Source organism: Zophobas morio, unplaced genomic scaffold (genome assembly GCF_036711695.1).
Source record: "Zophobas morio isolate AGI-343-1 ecotype UQ-CSIRO unplaced genomic scaffold, CSIRO_AGI_Zmor_V1 ptg000008l, whole genome shotgun sequence".
NCBI classification, from domain to species: domain Eukaryota; kingdom Metazoa; phylum Arthropoda; class Insecta; order Coleoptera; family Tenebrionidae; genus Zophobas; species Zophobas morio.
This window is the reverse complement of record NW_026972113.1, coordinates 3,565,218-3,580,001: the sequence shown is the minus strand read 5'-3', so window position 1 is coordinate 3,580,001 and position 14,784 is coordinate 3,565,218. Positions and strand designations below refer to the sequence as shown.

Sequence of the window (14,784 nt, the reverse complement as noted above, 5' to 3'; positions counted from 1 at the left end):
GTCGTGAGCCAAGGGGGCGGAGCTTAATTGCAAAATTCTTATTTCTCTACGAGAAATTAACAAGATGTTTTTGAGTAGTGTGTTGTTCAGAGAATGTTATGTATATTAAGAAAGAATTAGAGCCAAATATTAGACTCCACCCATACCTGCCCTGATCTAAATATGTAGTAATGAAGTTTTCATTCGTTGCTAGACATAGAGGCGGAGCCTAATTGCAAAATCCATATTTCCCTACAAAAATTTACCATTTTAAACGTCTTTTAAGTTTCCAAGAATAGAAAAATCACCACAATTGAGATTGGGTGGGTGGGCGGGGTTAATATTTTGCTTCTTTTTCTTAATATACATAGGATTCTTTGAAAAACACGATTCTCAAAAACATGTTTTTACTTTCTTGTAAGGAAATAAGTATTTTGCAGTTAAGCTCCGCCCCCTTGGCTCACGACGAATAAAAAGAAATCATCACAAATGAGATAGGGCGGGTGGGCGGGGCTACATTTGACCTTTTTGTTTTAATATGTGTAGACTTTTTCATAACATGAAACTTAAAACATGGAAGTATAAGGAAATATCGATTTTCCAGTTAGGCTCCGCCCCACAATTGCTGAATCAGTTTTATCTTAGCAGATACTAGCCCCGCCCACCCGCCCTCTTTTCCCTTAGAGGGTATCTCATTTACCAAAATCAGTTTTATCTTAGCAGGTACTAGACCCGCCTACTCACCCTCTCTTTGCTTATAGGGTATGTCATTTGCCAAAATTAGTCTATCTTAGCAGGTAATTAAATTTCAAGTTTTTTAAAAAAATTGGGGCTAGCTTAAAATATAATTAGAAACCTTTATTGTGTTTTTTTAAGAATTTGAAAGATTTTTGGGGTAGCGAGTGTTTTTTTTTTTGAAAAGTTTAAAAGGATCCGGGAGTTCCTAGTGACTTTTTTTTAAGAATTTAAATCAGTTTTAGAAGCCCTTGAGGTATTGATTTTGAAAAAAATTAAAAGAAAGTTGGTGGCCCTTGAGGTATTATTTTTCTTTAAATCTGGAAGAATTTTAGGGTCCCAACTTATCTTTTTGTTGCAAAAATGTGTGAAAATCTCTGATGTTTTGTTTTTGAAAGAGATTAAAAAATTTTTGGAAACATTTTTCGTTTTTTTTTTTTAAGAGTTTGAAAGCATCCTGGACTCATTGAGTCTTTTTTGAAGAATTTAAAAGGACCTGGAACTTGCTAGCGCCTTTTTTTGAAGAATTAAAAAACCTTTGGAGTATCTAATGCCTTTTTTAAAGGGTTTAAAAAATCTTAGGAGTCCATGGTGTACCACATTATAAAAAAAATTAAAAGAAATTTGGACCCCATGGTGTATTCCTTTTGAAAAAATTTGAAAGAATCTTAGAATCTCTACCATGTTTTGCTTTGAAAAAGATTAAAAAAAAAATGGGGCCTTTGCTGGATTGTTTTTGAAAAAAATTGAAAGAATCTTGGGATTCCTACTATATTTCTTTGAAAAAAATTTAATTTAAGAGAATTTTGGGAGTCCTTGGTGTGATTTTTTCTGAAAAAGATTTAAATTGTTTTTTTAAGAATTTAAAATAATCTTGGGAGCTCTTGATGTACTGACTTTGAAAAAAATTAAAATAAACTTGGAGACCCTTGGTGTATTCATTTGGAAAAGAATTGGAAGGATTTTAGGGTCTCAACTATCTTTTTTTTAAGTGAAAACATCTTAGAGGGGCCATGGTGGTTTTTTACAAAAAGTTTAAAGAAAATTTGGGGGTCCTTAGTAGATTGTTTTTGAAAAAAAAAATAGAGAATCTTAGGGACCCTATTACTTTAAAAAAAAAATAAAAAATAAAAAATTTAGGAGCCTGTGGTGTTTTTTTGTTTAATTAAAAGAATCTTGGAATTACAATTTTTCTTAATGTAAAGTTTAAAAGAGCTTTGGGGGTTCCTAGTGTCCTTTTTCAAGGATTTAAAAGAATGTCTCTTGTGTTTTATTTTTGAAAGAGATTAAAAAAGATTTTTAGACTAAACATTTATCAGTTTTTTTTAAGAATTTGAAAGCATCTTGGAGTTCCTATTGTCTTTTTTGAAGAATTAAATAAACCTTGGCGTACCTAGTGCCTTTTTTAAAAGATTTAAAAGATTTTTGCGAGTCCCAATACCTTTTTTTGGGGGGAACCTTGGATTTCTGGTGTAGCCAGTACTAGCCAAGATAAAACTGATTTTGGCAAATGACATATCCTTTAAAAAAAGAGTGGGTGGGTGGGCGGGGCTAGTATCTGCTAAGATAAGACTGATTTTGGCAAATGACATATCCTCTAAGAAAAGAGAGGGTGGGTGGGCGGGGCTAGTATCTGTTAAGGTAAGAGTGACTTTGGCAAATGATATATCCTCTAGCAAATGGAATTAAATTAATATAAGAAGACACTAGAGGCTCCAAAGCACTTTCGAATTCTTTCCAAATAGGAATACCTAGAACCTCAAGATTGTTTTAATTTTTTCAAAAAAAAACCGGGGTCCTAAAATTGACTCAAAAACCGGTCAGCTCAGAATTTTCCAAAACTAGAACACCAAAGTCCCCCAAAATTGTGATAAATAATTTACAAAAAAAATCTCCATGGGCCCCCAAAAATAATACACCATGGGTACCCAAACACTGGGGCACTCAAGACTTTTTCAAATTTGTAAAAAATAAAACACTGAAAGCTCAAAAGCTAAAATTAACTGCGAACATTTTAGTCAGCATTTAACCATCTATAAATGATATTTTTAATATACATACAAAGTTTGACAACAATTGGTCCAGCAGTTTCGGAGATTAAGTGGCTAATAAAAATGGATACGGACACCAGACAGACAGACAGACGAAAACAAGAGACTACTTTTTTTGTACTGTAGGGGTCATTAAACGTCGAGAAAATATAAAAGTGGTCATTCGTCCGTTCGAAGGTTGATTGTGTTTCTGTATCTAGAGAACATCTTCTTGTAGTGGAAATCGTAGATGAAGTTCTTGAACAACAAATTTAGAAAAAAATTTGTCTTTGTAAAATCGATTATTAAATAAGCACGAGAAAATTTTTGTCGAGCAACTTAAAATAATAAAAACAAATCAGTCAATAAAATAAAGGGAAAATTGGCCCCAATCTTGTGGCGATTTTTACTTCCCGAGCATAAAAGGTAAGGATAGATTGTAATAGGGGCCACTCGGTGAATGGCTACTTTCATATTTTCTCGACCTTTCATGCCCCTAGAGTATGAAACACTAGGTCTCCCGTTTTCGTTTGTCTATCGTCTACTGTGTGTCGTCTGTGTCGATTTTTATTAAACAGAGGACCTCCGAAACTACGAAACTGATTGTTGTCAAATTTTACACGTATTTTAGGAATATCGTGAAGAAGATATAACGCTAACCAAAATTTGTTTAAACGACCCCACCAACAATTTAAAAACGTCACCTCAAAATTCTCCTGTACTTGTAACTCATGAATCCGTCGTGATTTTACAATTGAACTTTGAAGCTGCAAAATCCCATGCTCTGACATTTTTGTTGTCCCATTTCCCTCCTTTTTAATAACTGATTTTCTTTAGTTCAAAAATAAGAAGTGGCCATCATATTAGAATCAAATAAAGTAAAGTAAAAGTTGGCCCCACCCACCCACCCCTTCTCTTTTGCGGCGATTTTTGCTTCCCGAGCGTAGAACATAAGGAAGAATGGTAATAGGGGCCACCGCTGAATGGCTACTTTCATGTTTTCTCGACCTTTCATGCTCATACAGTATGAAACGGTGGGTCTCCCGTTTTCGTTTGCCTCTCTATCGTCTATAGTCTGTCACCTGTGTTGATATTAGATGGTAAAATGGTAACCTAAATTTGTCAAATTGTCCCCATCAACAATTTGATGACCTGACCTCAAAATATTCCATAGTAAATACTATTTAAATTTTATAAAATAACATACTCCTGTACTTGTGATTCATGAGTCCGTCATATTTTTACAAATTTACATTTACATCCGAAAACTTCTTGAAACTATCCTTGTAGTAAAACGGAAAACACGTCCGCTTCTTCATCAAATCGAACTCCTTCTTCCCGCGAAACTCCTCCTTGATCTTGTGTTTCTTCGAATCCTCAAGAATATTCTCCAGATCTTCGATCTGCACATCCATGAAGCGACGCGAGTCAATGAAACGAAGAGGAAAACAATTCGGGAACTTCATGACGAAACCGAGCTTCGCCAGTTGTTGCCAACGAAAGAAATTTCCTTCATTTCGTCATTCGTGAGTTTATTCGTTTTACACACTGTGTATTTTTCATCCGCCGAAAATTGTTTATTACCGTTCCGATAGTGTTCAGTGAGACACAAGCAGCACATTATAACAAAACACAGTTATTACCACTTTTTTCTATTTAAACACCCTGTATGCACAAAATCGAAAATCAACTGACATTCACATAGATCAAGTGTCATCAGTTGACATTAAAACAAAGCCTGCTATGTTCATTATTGTATTACATACAATCATCGGAAAAATGTGCGTATTGTGTGTTGCATAACCCTCAATTTTTTAAACTTCGCCCAAGAATTTTACCGCAAAAATAAATTATGTAATTTGTTAATTAAAATTTAAAAATTTCGTCAGGCAAAAAGTGATTTTCGCCCGACACGTATGTGCGTTTTTAAACCCTCGTCACGATATTATGCGTGCAATATTCCCGCAACAATAATTATTATCGTTGGAAAAAGTAAAAAATAATAACATACGAGTTTGTTTACAAACAGCATGAGCTCCCAGCACGTGGCCCCGTCAAGTAAGCACCTCACAACACCAAACACTCGAACACGCCACTCATGCGAGCCACCCTTTTTCCGTACACCCCCGATACGTTACCGCCGCCACCTGGACTACGCATGGACGCACACGTATCAGGTAACTGACGCCACGAGACTGCTCGAAGAACGCCTGTTTTCCTTTGGCCCTTGCAGGACTTGCGCTGATAACGCGGTTTTTTGCTCCTGAAAAATCGGAAGTCCCGAAGTCACGTTACGGGATAAGTGGGTACACGAAGCGAACTTGGAGGTGAAAATGGGGTGAAACTGAGAGCGGGTGGTTTTTCGTCGTCTTATTTAAAGTACTTTCAAAACTCAGTTTCGTGTTAAGACGAATTAAGTAAAAAAACACTTTTTACTACTGAAATAATTTATTTACACTAAAATATAATCTTCTACAAAAAGTCTAAAAAAGTAGACACTTTTGAAACTAAATACTTTATTACTCAGCACCCTAAAACAACGGGACTATAAAATAAATTTATCAATAAATAATACTTTAGCGACTGTTAAATAATTGGCGCAATATAAAATCTGACATACTTTCTAAAATATACAAAAACTCACTAGGCTTCTTTTTGTTATGTTACCTACTTAGGAGATGAAATAAAAATAAATAATGGCTTCTAACTCCCTAAGATGCGTAATGGTTAGGAACAATAACAAAAAAAGTATGATAGCGTTACAATAAAACGGATTCTGGTACCCTGGTATGTAAATCAGTTACGCTTTTCTAACTTTTCAGACCATCTAATCAAACTTTTTGTATAAACTCGTTAAAGTCGTAGAAAGCCACAAAACTACAAGCCAATCATCACCAGAACCATGAAAAAATCTTACAAAATGCACTTTGGTATAAATCCTTTTTTTTTCAAAAGCTTTTTTTAAAAAACGCTTTCATAATCACAAAACGAAATTTTTCCGTAAAAGCTTTGGTTAATTAAAATGATATGCATTTTAATTAACCAAAGCTTTGGTTAATTAAAATGCATAATTGGCGCGATATAAAATCTGACATCCTTTCTAACATAGGCTTCTTTTTGTTATGTTGTGTTGAAAGTGTTCTATGGGGTTTTGTAGGTGTGCAGTTTGGATGCCCTAGAAGACGGGAAAGAGTACTTTTGCAGTGGAAAAGGGGAGCTGTTCAAACGCTTTTCTAACTTTCCAGACCATCTAATCAAACTTTGGATGCATATCATTTTAATTAACCAAAGCTTTTCCGGCAAAATTTCTACATACGCTGCGAATGACGTCACTTAGCAACCACTGCTAAGCGACCCCATTCGCTTACATCCTATAGGTACCACCTCAATGCAACTGTGCGAATAAAACGAATCGTGTCAAAAATTGGCGTGTGAAAGGATGGACTCGTACACAACTTGTCAGAACCGGTACTTAAATAAATTTGTACATAATTCTCAGGAATAAGCGCAACTTTATTGATCCTCGATTGCTATACTTAACCAAGGGTGATCGAGCACGTCTTCTGCCGAAAAACGCAACTCCGGCGCAAGCTGAAGCATGTTTTGAATAAGCTCTTTAGCTAAAGCCGAAACGTCTTTCCAGTACTCGTCCGGAAAGTCGTACTGGCCGGACAAGATACAATCGAAGAGCTTTTCCTGGTCGTTATCCTGGCTAACGAAAGGCGGATAGCCACACAGGAGGATGTATAGGATCACTCCGGCCGCCCACACATCAATCTATAATAGCGACAAGTCATTACGAGCATGAAGAGGGGAATCGCTAAACAAGTACCTTTAAGCCGTATCCCGATTCGGCAAGTATTTCAGGCGCCACATACGTCGGAGTACCACAAACCGTGAACAAAGGTCTTGTTACTTCGCAAGCTAGGCCAAAATCGCCCAATTTCAGCAACCTGATCCTTTCTCCTTCAAATTCGACCTACGACACACAAACAAGTCAAAATAAAATGGTACTACTTTAAAAAAGTACCAGTAGGTTTTCTGGTTTCACGTCACGATGGACGATATTAAGGTTATGTAAGTATGCAAGAGCTGATACTAAATGGTTAATCATCAGCGCCGCTTGTTCTTCGGAGAATTTTTGAGCAACTGTAATGGCGTCGAAGAGATCGCCACCTAAAACCGAAAATTGAGACGAGGGGAATCGCTACGAAGTACCCACCTTTAACGTATTCGCACACTAAATATAACATTGTTTTAGTATCTTGTTCAGCTATTAGTGACATAATATTAGGATGGCAGACCTGTCTCAAGATCTTGACTTCATTCTCTATCATATCCTCCTGGAAACAAAATGGCGGTGTGTCGTTTCGTCTTTGAATCAAAAAATTACCTTTCCTTTACACTTTGATTTATCTATAATTTTTAACGCAAACTCTTCCTCAGAATTCGTACTTTTGCACAACCTCACCACCGCGAAATTACCATCTCCTATCATCCTCCCCACCACGTACTTCTGCCTCAACGAAAGCGGCAAAATAATGTTATTGTCTTCGCTTAACTTCCGCAGCAAACTCTCCGAAGATTCGTACGTCCGATTCAACTCCTTCTTCGGCATTTTGGGTTTAGGTCCAGCACTTTGAAAAAGTTACATTACTCCACAACCACACGCACACTTTTTCTACGACCTCTGCTTCACGAGTGCATTTTCGCCACAAAAACCGACAAAACTTCACTCTTGATTGCGGCCGTAGAAAAAATCGACGCAAAAAATTAACACCTACCCATTTTTAAGGCCAGGAGTTTTCTTGTATTGCTGTATTGCTTTACTCTCTTCGAACTCCAACTCGAAATCGTCTTGAGAGAATCTTTCGTTGCCGTAAACAAAGAAAACATCTTCGGACGCGAAGAACTGAGCCAATTCGGTGGCGGGTTGCCCGGAAAGCGTAAATACTTTGCGGACAGCGCCGGAATCTAACTGGGCAGCTTCGGTTAATGCACTTAGGACTTGTTCCATACTCGATGAGTTACGCTTGTTCAAGAGCAAACGCTGGATCTGTTAGGAAAAAAAATTCATTCATCATTTTTTCTATGACCATCACCCGGTTTTCCGTTATGTAATTAATTAATTAGGCGAATTAAATTAATTTAAATTACGACTGATTTGTTTGGCTTAATTACTCTGACTTATTCTTACCTTTCTGGGTTTGATGCCATTTCTAATTAACGTAACTATCCGAGGGCGAACACAGTCTGGAGGTATAATTCTCGGAGTGTATGAAGTGATATGAGAAAACTTTGAATTGGGCAGTCTTTTAGTCTTCAGCGTGTCCGTTTTCGTGTACTCTATACGTTTGAAGAGCTCCCCTTTCCCACTACAAACATACTCTTTCCCGTCTTCCAGGTCATCCAAACTGCACACCTACAAAACACCATAGAACACTTTCAACACAATTAAAAAAAAATACTTTTTTCCCCTCCATCGAGAAAATGTTTCGCACGCCGCTCGGCAACGTCACACTCTTCGTCAGAATCGACGTCAACTCCGTCGTTAAACTATCAAACGATCTGTACCTCTCGGGGGCCACCGGGATGACAACCCCATTAAAAAACTTATTCCCGTTGTGGTAGAACCTGATTCGTTTCGCCTTCTGCGTCCGCGACGTGGACGAAGGCCGGCTTTTGCTCAAGTTCAAATCTTCTAGCCCATTGTCGATAATTTCGTAGTCAGAGACTATGCTGTTGCAGCTGGTGGAAGAGACACTTCGGGAGCCACTGATGTTGTTTTTCGACATGGTGTACCTTAGATCCTTGTTTTATTTCGTGGAAATCATCGCAACATCGTGGGTGTTTAATCAATGGGTCCGTTCTTCTAGAAAACTTACAAACTGGTACCGCCTATTTGCCAGCTGTCACTGAAACTACAATAAAGTCGAACCAACGCGAGGTTTTAACGGGAGCACTGGTGTTTTTAAGACACGGTTCGCACACAAAACAATCAAACTATAATCTCATTGTAGAAAAAGTGAATTTTAGGCTAAAGTAACTGTTTTTACGGTTAAAAAGGTAATAACCTCTTTTCGGCAAGTAGGAGGGATGGGATTTATTGCGCAGGACGGTAACTTGACGGCTCGAATGACGCATCCACACCGTCGAAACTAATTACGAAAAAAACAAAACGAACGTCCGTTTCGACAAAAAAACACAATTTATTTCCAGAAAGTACCTCTGCGTGTTAATTAAGACACAAATGTGGCAATTCGCGAGTAATAACATAACCACAGTTGACACACGTCGTTGGCACCAATGTCTGTCAAAGTCATCGATGCGTATTGAATGTCAATAAAAATAACAACCCTCAATTCGCGGAAATGGTGCGGAAATTGAAATACCACGAGCAGAAACTGCTCAAAAAAGTCGACTTTATATCGTGGGAGGTTGATAATAACTTGCATGAAGTGAAAGTGTTGAAGAAATACCACATCCAGAAACGCGAGGACTACACAAAGTGAGGTTATGTCGCTTAATCCCGGTTAAAATTGATTGATAATTTTAGGTACAATAAACTAGCACGTAATGTTAGAGAAATAGCCCGAAAAATTAAAGAAGTGGATGCGAAAAATCCGTTCCGCACTGAAAAAAGTGCACAGTTGTTGGAAAAACTGTACCAGATGGGTTTAATACCCACCCGGTGGGACTTGAGTTTGGCTGAGAAGGTGACGGCGTCGTGTTTTTGCAGGAGGCGGTTGGCGGTGGTCATGGTTCGAAGTGAGTATTTGGTTGCTTTTGACGAGTCAGGGTGATGTTACAAATTTTTAGATAAAATGGCTGAGAGTATAAAAGGCGCGACGAAATTAATTGAACAGGGACACGTGAGAGTGGGACCCGAGTTGGTAAAAGATCCAGCGTTACTGGTTACAAGGACCTTGGAAGATTTTGTTACGTGGGTGGATAATTCCAAGATTAAGCAACATGTGTTGGAGTACAATGGAATGGTAGGTGCAATTTTGAGTAGGAGACCAGTTATGACTGTTATTTTTGTTGCAGCGGGACGACTTTATTCTATGAGATTGCTGTGATTTTAATAAATTATTTTTGTTAAAGTGTGGTATTATTTTTACCTTGACTGAACGAAATAAATAAGACTGATGATACAAATTGTAAAAAATCTTTATTACAAAGTAATTACTGCGCGCGCATTAGGTCTGGGAACAATCGTAGCCCCAAGCGCGCGTGTTTACTTTATCCGGCAACACACACCTTTTCCTGTCACCTGGTGATAACATAACCTTCCTGGTTTTCTTTGTTTGCACTACGTGTTTTTCGGTGGATGTGTCCCACACACCACGACTAATTTTCTTATCATATAGAACACACTTTTCGTAGTCCTCTCTGTGAATGTACTTTGCTTTGACGTAGTCCTTCATTCCTCCCGCTTTCTTCACTTCTTTTCCGTCGACGTCCAGAAAGTACACCTTGGAACCGACTCCAAAAAACTCCCGAATGATTTTCCCGTCGTATTCGTCCTTCATTTTACCGGCTACTTTTTTGTTCTTGGATGGAATATTCCACCGACTGGGTAGGTTTGAAGTGTCCATCAGACTCAAGAGACCCGGGTCGGATTTAAGATCTTCGTAGAAGTCAAAAGTGCGGATTTCGTATACCAAACTATCGGTGTCTGTATACAGGAGGTCGATGTTGTTTTTGTATCTAGGGAGCATGTGGTTGTAGTGAAAATCGTACAAGAACGCCTTCGATAGTTCGACGATACTGAACCCTGCATGAATGGGTTTGTCGGTGCTCGATTTCTGGATGGTTTTTCCATAGACGGAATTGTTGAGGAGTTTGTAGAGTTGTTTTTCGAAATCGTTTTCAGCTGCAGCTCGTAGAGTCGTGTTGTAGGTCATGTAAGGTTCCAGCCATTTGCACTGTCTGAATCTCAAAACTCGATGGATTTTGGTTAGTACTAGACGGTTTTGCAGACACTGCTTCAACATTCTGTAGTCTATTACGTATTTTTGTTTCTTGTAAAAACTAAGTACTGAGTTTTCTTTGGTGCGATCAGGCGAAGTCGGCGGAGGTGGTACGAACAAGCGCTGACAACAAAAAGGAAAGTCGTTGTGGGGCTCGTGGAGTTCCTTTGGATACTCTAAGTCCACTTCAAAAATATAGCCATATTCGTTGTTCTCGTCAAGGTTTGTAATATTATCCGCTATCAGTTGAATTTCGGACATCTTCAACCAAGTAAAATCGGAAAATGGAAGATTTTGGGACATCGCCCAACCCCCTAAATTATTAGCATCCAAATACACGATAAAAGACGGCGGTTTTGTCTTGTCGTAATCGCAATATTTGTTGTTTGCTTTGGCATGTCTTTTGCTACACTGTGAAACTCCACCACGAATATTGTTTTTAATAAAACTGATCATGTCTTTGTCTTGTAACAACTCCGCTTCAACCCCGTTGTACTTCATCATCGAATCCCAGGAAAAACTCGCTATTGTGTAATAGTGAGCCACATCCAAGTGGTACTTATCCAAAAATAAACACCGAAAATTTTCAAAAAAATCCTCCAAAAGACAAGTACTCGATTTTAGATACACACGAAAATAATCCGTCATGGTGTTGCAACCAAAATGCTCCCAAATATCGACGCACCTTTGGTACTCTTCGTCCGAAATCTCGTCGTCGTGCAGTTGGTCGAAAAACCCCACTATGTTGGGCAACGAATGCTCGAACTTGTCAAACCCATCTATGTAGCAGTACGGAAAACGGATCTTCGTTTTCACCAAATCGAACGCACTTTTGTCGCGAAACATTCCACTCAGCCTGCGTTTGTTCGCATCGTCTATGAACGCCTCCATATCTCTCCAGTAGATTTTCTTACCCACGAACTGCATCACGTCGACAAATTTCACCATCATGGTGCGAAGTTTCCTCTGAAAACCTTGGTTGTTCCCTACTTCGAACACCTCTTTCATTTCCGCTTCGCTTAACGCGTTTAGTAGAAAGTGACCACCGTACTTGCCTAACTTGTACATGATGACGGGTACGAAGTTCGGGACTTTCGGTTTCTGAAGACACTTCTCGTGAACAGCCCCTACGAACTCCCCCGTCGGCGGATAAAAATCTTCAAATTTGTCTTCACCTAGCACTTTTCCACAGAAGTGGCAGTGGGAGATCATCCCGAAGAGGCGTTTTTCCTCGTCGTTGAACACCCGTCGGGCAATTTTTCGGGACAGTTTTTCCGAGATGTCTTCCACTTCAGCTTGGAGTTTTTTCCAAAACACACGCGGACTGTCTTCACCGACGTACTCTTCATATTTGGTGAAAGTGTCGTCGAAGGAGCACTTGACTGAATATCCGAATCCGCACGGTTGGTGGATGATTTGTGTCTTGCTTTTTTTTATTTGGATGGAGTCAAAATGGGCGTAGATGACGAACGGAACTTTTATTTGGCGTTCGTAATCTTTGAAAGAAACGTGACTTTTAGCCATCGTGTACTCAGACTGAGCGAATCAAGGTGTTTTATCACTTATCAGAGTGTAGTGGAATGCGAACACCGGGAGGGCATTTTTTCCTGGAAACGGGGAATATATTGACTTAATGCGAAAGAAGCGCTGAATAATAGATATGCATTTAAGTAGTTCTGAAAAATTGACTCCACGATACACACATGAATCCGCTAGATTATTGTTTAGTTTTAATATATCCTTTGTCATAACAGAAGAATTTTGTTTATTAAATTTGACCTTGTTTTGATCGATCACTAATAACTAATATTTTTTTACTAAATTTTATACGCTTTTATTGTAATAAGTACATTCTTGTCCATAATCTTATTAGTGTTAAAATATATGTATCAAATCTAGTTACCTGCGGATGAAGTTATGTCATAATTGGTAGGTTGCGGGACTGTACGTGGCTGTACATAACCTCAATTAAACTTGGCACCACAAGCCAGTACTTCCCAGGTAAATAATTTGAATAACTTATTTCGACGTGTTTTTCTGAACAGCTGATTATCGAATATGTAGGGGAAAGGTGCCTAAAATGATCCCCCTAAGGGAGAAATTCTTTAAAAAATACAAATTATTATTATTAATGTAAAACTGTAGCATTATTTGTAAGAACATTGATTTATCTAGGTAACAGTATAAGCCAATTGGTGATTCGATAATTATAAAAAAAGTTATTAACTTTTTTCCAGGACCTTACAAAAGGATCATTTTAGGCATCCCCATAGGTAAAATGATCCGTCGGCATGGGCATAATGATCCCTTTGAATTTTGACCATAAGGGGACAGCATCAACAAGAAAAATCAAATCATGACATAACTGATAAATATTTTATTTCAAAAATTAACAAAAAAATAAATTCTTAAAAAAAATAAACAAAAAAAGTTTGAAAAGCACCGAAAATACGGGGTGTATAATTTCTGGAAGAGTTTGAGACAATACTTTCGTCATCAGTACGTGCTAAGATAAGACTAATTTTGCCAAATGGGATACCCTCCAAGAAAAGAGAGGGCGGGTGGGCGGGCCTACTACCTGCTAAGATAAAACTGAATTTGGCAAATGATATACCCTCTAAGAAAAGAGAGGGTGGGTGGGTGGGGCTAGTAACTGCTAGGATAATACTGAATTTGGCAAATGATATACCCTCTAAGCAAAGAGAGGGTGGGCGGGTGGGACTAGTAACTGCTAAGATAAAACTGAATTTGGCAAATGACATACACTCTAAGAAAAAAGAAGGTGGGTGGGTGGGGTTAGTAAGTGCTAAGATAAGACTGAATTTGGCAAATGATATAGCCTTTAAGAAAAGAGAGGGCGGGTGGGCGGGTCTACTAACTGCTAAGATAAAACTGAATTTGGCAAATGATATACCCTCTAAGAAAAGAGAAGGTGGGTGGGTGGGGCTAATACTTGCTAATATAAAACTGGTTTTGGCAAATGAGATACCCTTTAAGAAAAGTGACGGCGGGTGACTGGGATTAGTACCTCTTAAGACTGAGAATTTCCCAAAAATAGAACACGAAAATCCCTAAAATTCTTTTAAATTATTTAAATTTCCCCGTCTTAAGAGGTACTAGCTCCACCCACCCTCCCTCTCCTCTCTTAGAAGGGTATTTCATTTGCGAAAATCAGTTTTATTTTAGCAGGTAGTAGGTGGGTGGGGCTAGTAACTGCTAAGATAAAACTGGTATTGGCAAATGGTATTCCCTCGAAGAAACTAAAGGGTGGGTGGGCGGGGTTAGAGGATATGTCATCTGCAAAAATCAGTCTTATCTTAGCAGGTAGTAGCCCCGCCCACCCACCCTCTCTTTTCTTGGAGGATATGTCATTTGCGAAAATCAGTCTTATCTTATTAGGTACTAGCCCTGTAACAAGATAAAGGGCGGATGGGCCGAGCTAGTGCTTGGCAAGATAAGGCTGATATTGGCAAATAACATACTTTGTAAGAAAATAATGGGCGGGTGGGTGGGGTTAGTACTTGCTAAGATAAAACTGATATTGGCAAATGGTATTCCCTCAAAGAAAATAAAGAGTAGGTGGGCGGGGTTAGAGGATATGTCATCTGCAAAAATCAGTCTTATCTTAGCAGGTACTAGCCCCGCCCACCCACCCTCTCTTTTCTTAGAGGGTATATGATTTGCAAAAATCAGTCCTATCTTAGCAGGTACTAGCCCCGCCCAATGATCCGGGATCATTTTGCCTCGAGAAAAAGGGATCATTTCGCCTTAGGTAGCATATTCGCATTCAAAAATTGTAAACTAACCTTCAATTTTTACATGCGATAAAAAGATCATAACTAACCTACGACTGAAATGTATCTAATTCTGTCAAAACAACTACCATCGCTATAAGACCTTTCAAATGGAAGTAATGGACTTTTAAAATACATCTTACCTTAGATCGGAGGTGCTTATTTTACATATTTTGGCACAAAACTGTGCAGAATACGCAGAACGCCATGAAACTTTCAGAAGGTACTAATTACAGAGCGCTTAATCAAATGACAGTTATGTTTGGTAGATGG

At 38.5% G+C, this 14,784-nt stretch overlaps 3 protein-coding genes across 3 annotated transcripts; 1 reads left to right on the top strand and 2 right to left on the bottom strand.

Annotated features, from left to right (window-relative positions):
• Positions 1-6,236: 6,236 nt before the first annotated feature.
• Positions 6,237-8,860, bottom strand: LOC135125104 (serine/threonine-protein kinase GL21140). The gene is made up of 8 exons (XM_064050447.1): positions 8,213-8,860; positions 7,942-8,166; positions 7,529-7,800; positions 7,138-7,381; positions 6,967-7,087; positions 6,775-6,920; positions 6,577-6,723; positions 6,237-6,521 (listed from the first exon to the last, which is right to left on the bottom strand). Exons 1-8 carry the CDS (start codon positions 8,537-8,539, stop codon positions 6,258-6,260), a joined length of 1,746 nt encoding a protein of 581 aa, XP_063906517.1. The 5' UTR covers positions 8,540-8,860; the 3' UTR covers positions 6,237-6,257.
• Positions 8,861-9,024: 164 nt separating this feature from the next.
• Positions 9,025-9,847, top strand: LOC135125105 (U3 small nucleolar ribonucleoprotein protein IMP3). Its single transcript, XM_064050448.1, has 4 exons — positions 9,025-9,252; positions 9,301-9,512; positions 9,564-9,739; positions 9,792-9,847. The coding sequence occupies exons 1-4, from the start codon at positions 9,116-9,118 to the stop codon at positions 9,810-9,812; spliced, it is 546 nt and encodes a 181-aa protein (XP_063906518.1). The 5' UTR covers positions 9,025-9,115; the 3' UTR covers positions 9,813-9,847.
• An 18-nt stretch (positions 9,848-9,865) lies between these two features.
• LOC135125103 (uncharacterized) lies at positions 9,866-12,912 on the bottom strand. The gene is made up of 2 exons (XM_064050445.1): positions 12,621-12,912; positions 9,866-12,324 (listed from the first exon to the last, which is right to left on the bottom strand). Exon 2 carries the CDS (start codon positions 12,239-12,241, stop codon positions 9,944-9,946), a length of 2,298 nt encoding a protein of 765 aa, XP_063906515.1. The 5' UTR covers positions 12,242-12,324; positions 12,621-12,912; the 3' UTR covers positions 9,866-9,943.
• Positions 12,913-14,784: the final 1,872 nt, after the last annotated feature.

Coding starts and splice junctions, on each gene's coding strand:
- LOC135125104 (XM_064050447.1), bottom strand. CDS start 8,539: ATGTCGAAAAACAACATCAGTGGCTCCCGAAGTGTCTCTTCCACCAGC. Junction 6,921..6,966: donor AGTGTGCGAATACGTTAAAG/GTGGGTACTTCG, acceptor TTTCGGTTTTAG/GTGGCGATCTCTTCGACGCC. Junction 6,522..6,576: donor AATCGGGATACGGCTTAAAG/GTACTTGTTTAG, acceptor TCGCTATTATAG/ATTGATGTGTGGGCGGCCGG.
- LOC135125105 (XM_064050448.1), top strand. CDS start 9,116: ATGGTGCGGAAATTGAAATACCACGAGCAGAAACTGCTCAAAAAAGTC. Junction 9,253..9,300: donor AAACGCGAGGACTACACAAA/GTGAGGTTATGT, acceptor TGATAATTTTAG/GTACAATAAACTAGCACGTA. Junction 9,513..9,563: donor GGCGGTGGTCATGGTTCGAA/GTGAGTATTTGG, acceptor ACAAATTTTTAG/ATAAAATGGCTGAGAGTATA.
- LOC135125103 (XM_064050445.1), bottom strand. CDS start 12,241: ATGGCTAAAAGTCACGTTTCTTTCAAAGATTACGAACGCCAAATAAAA.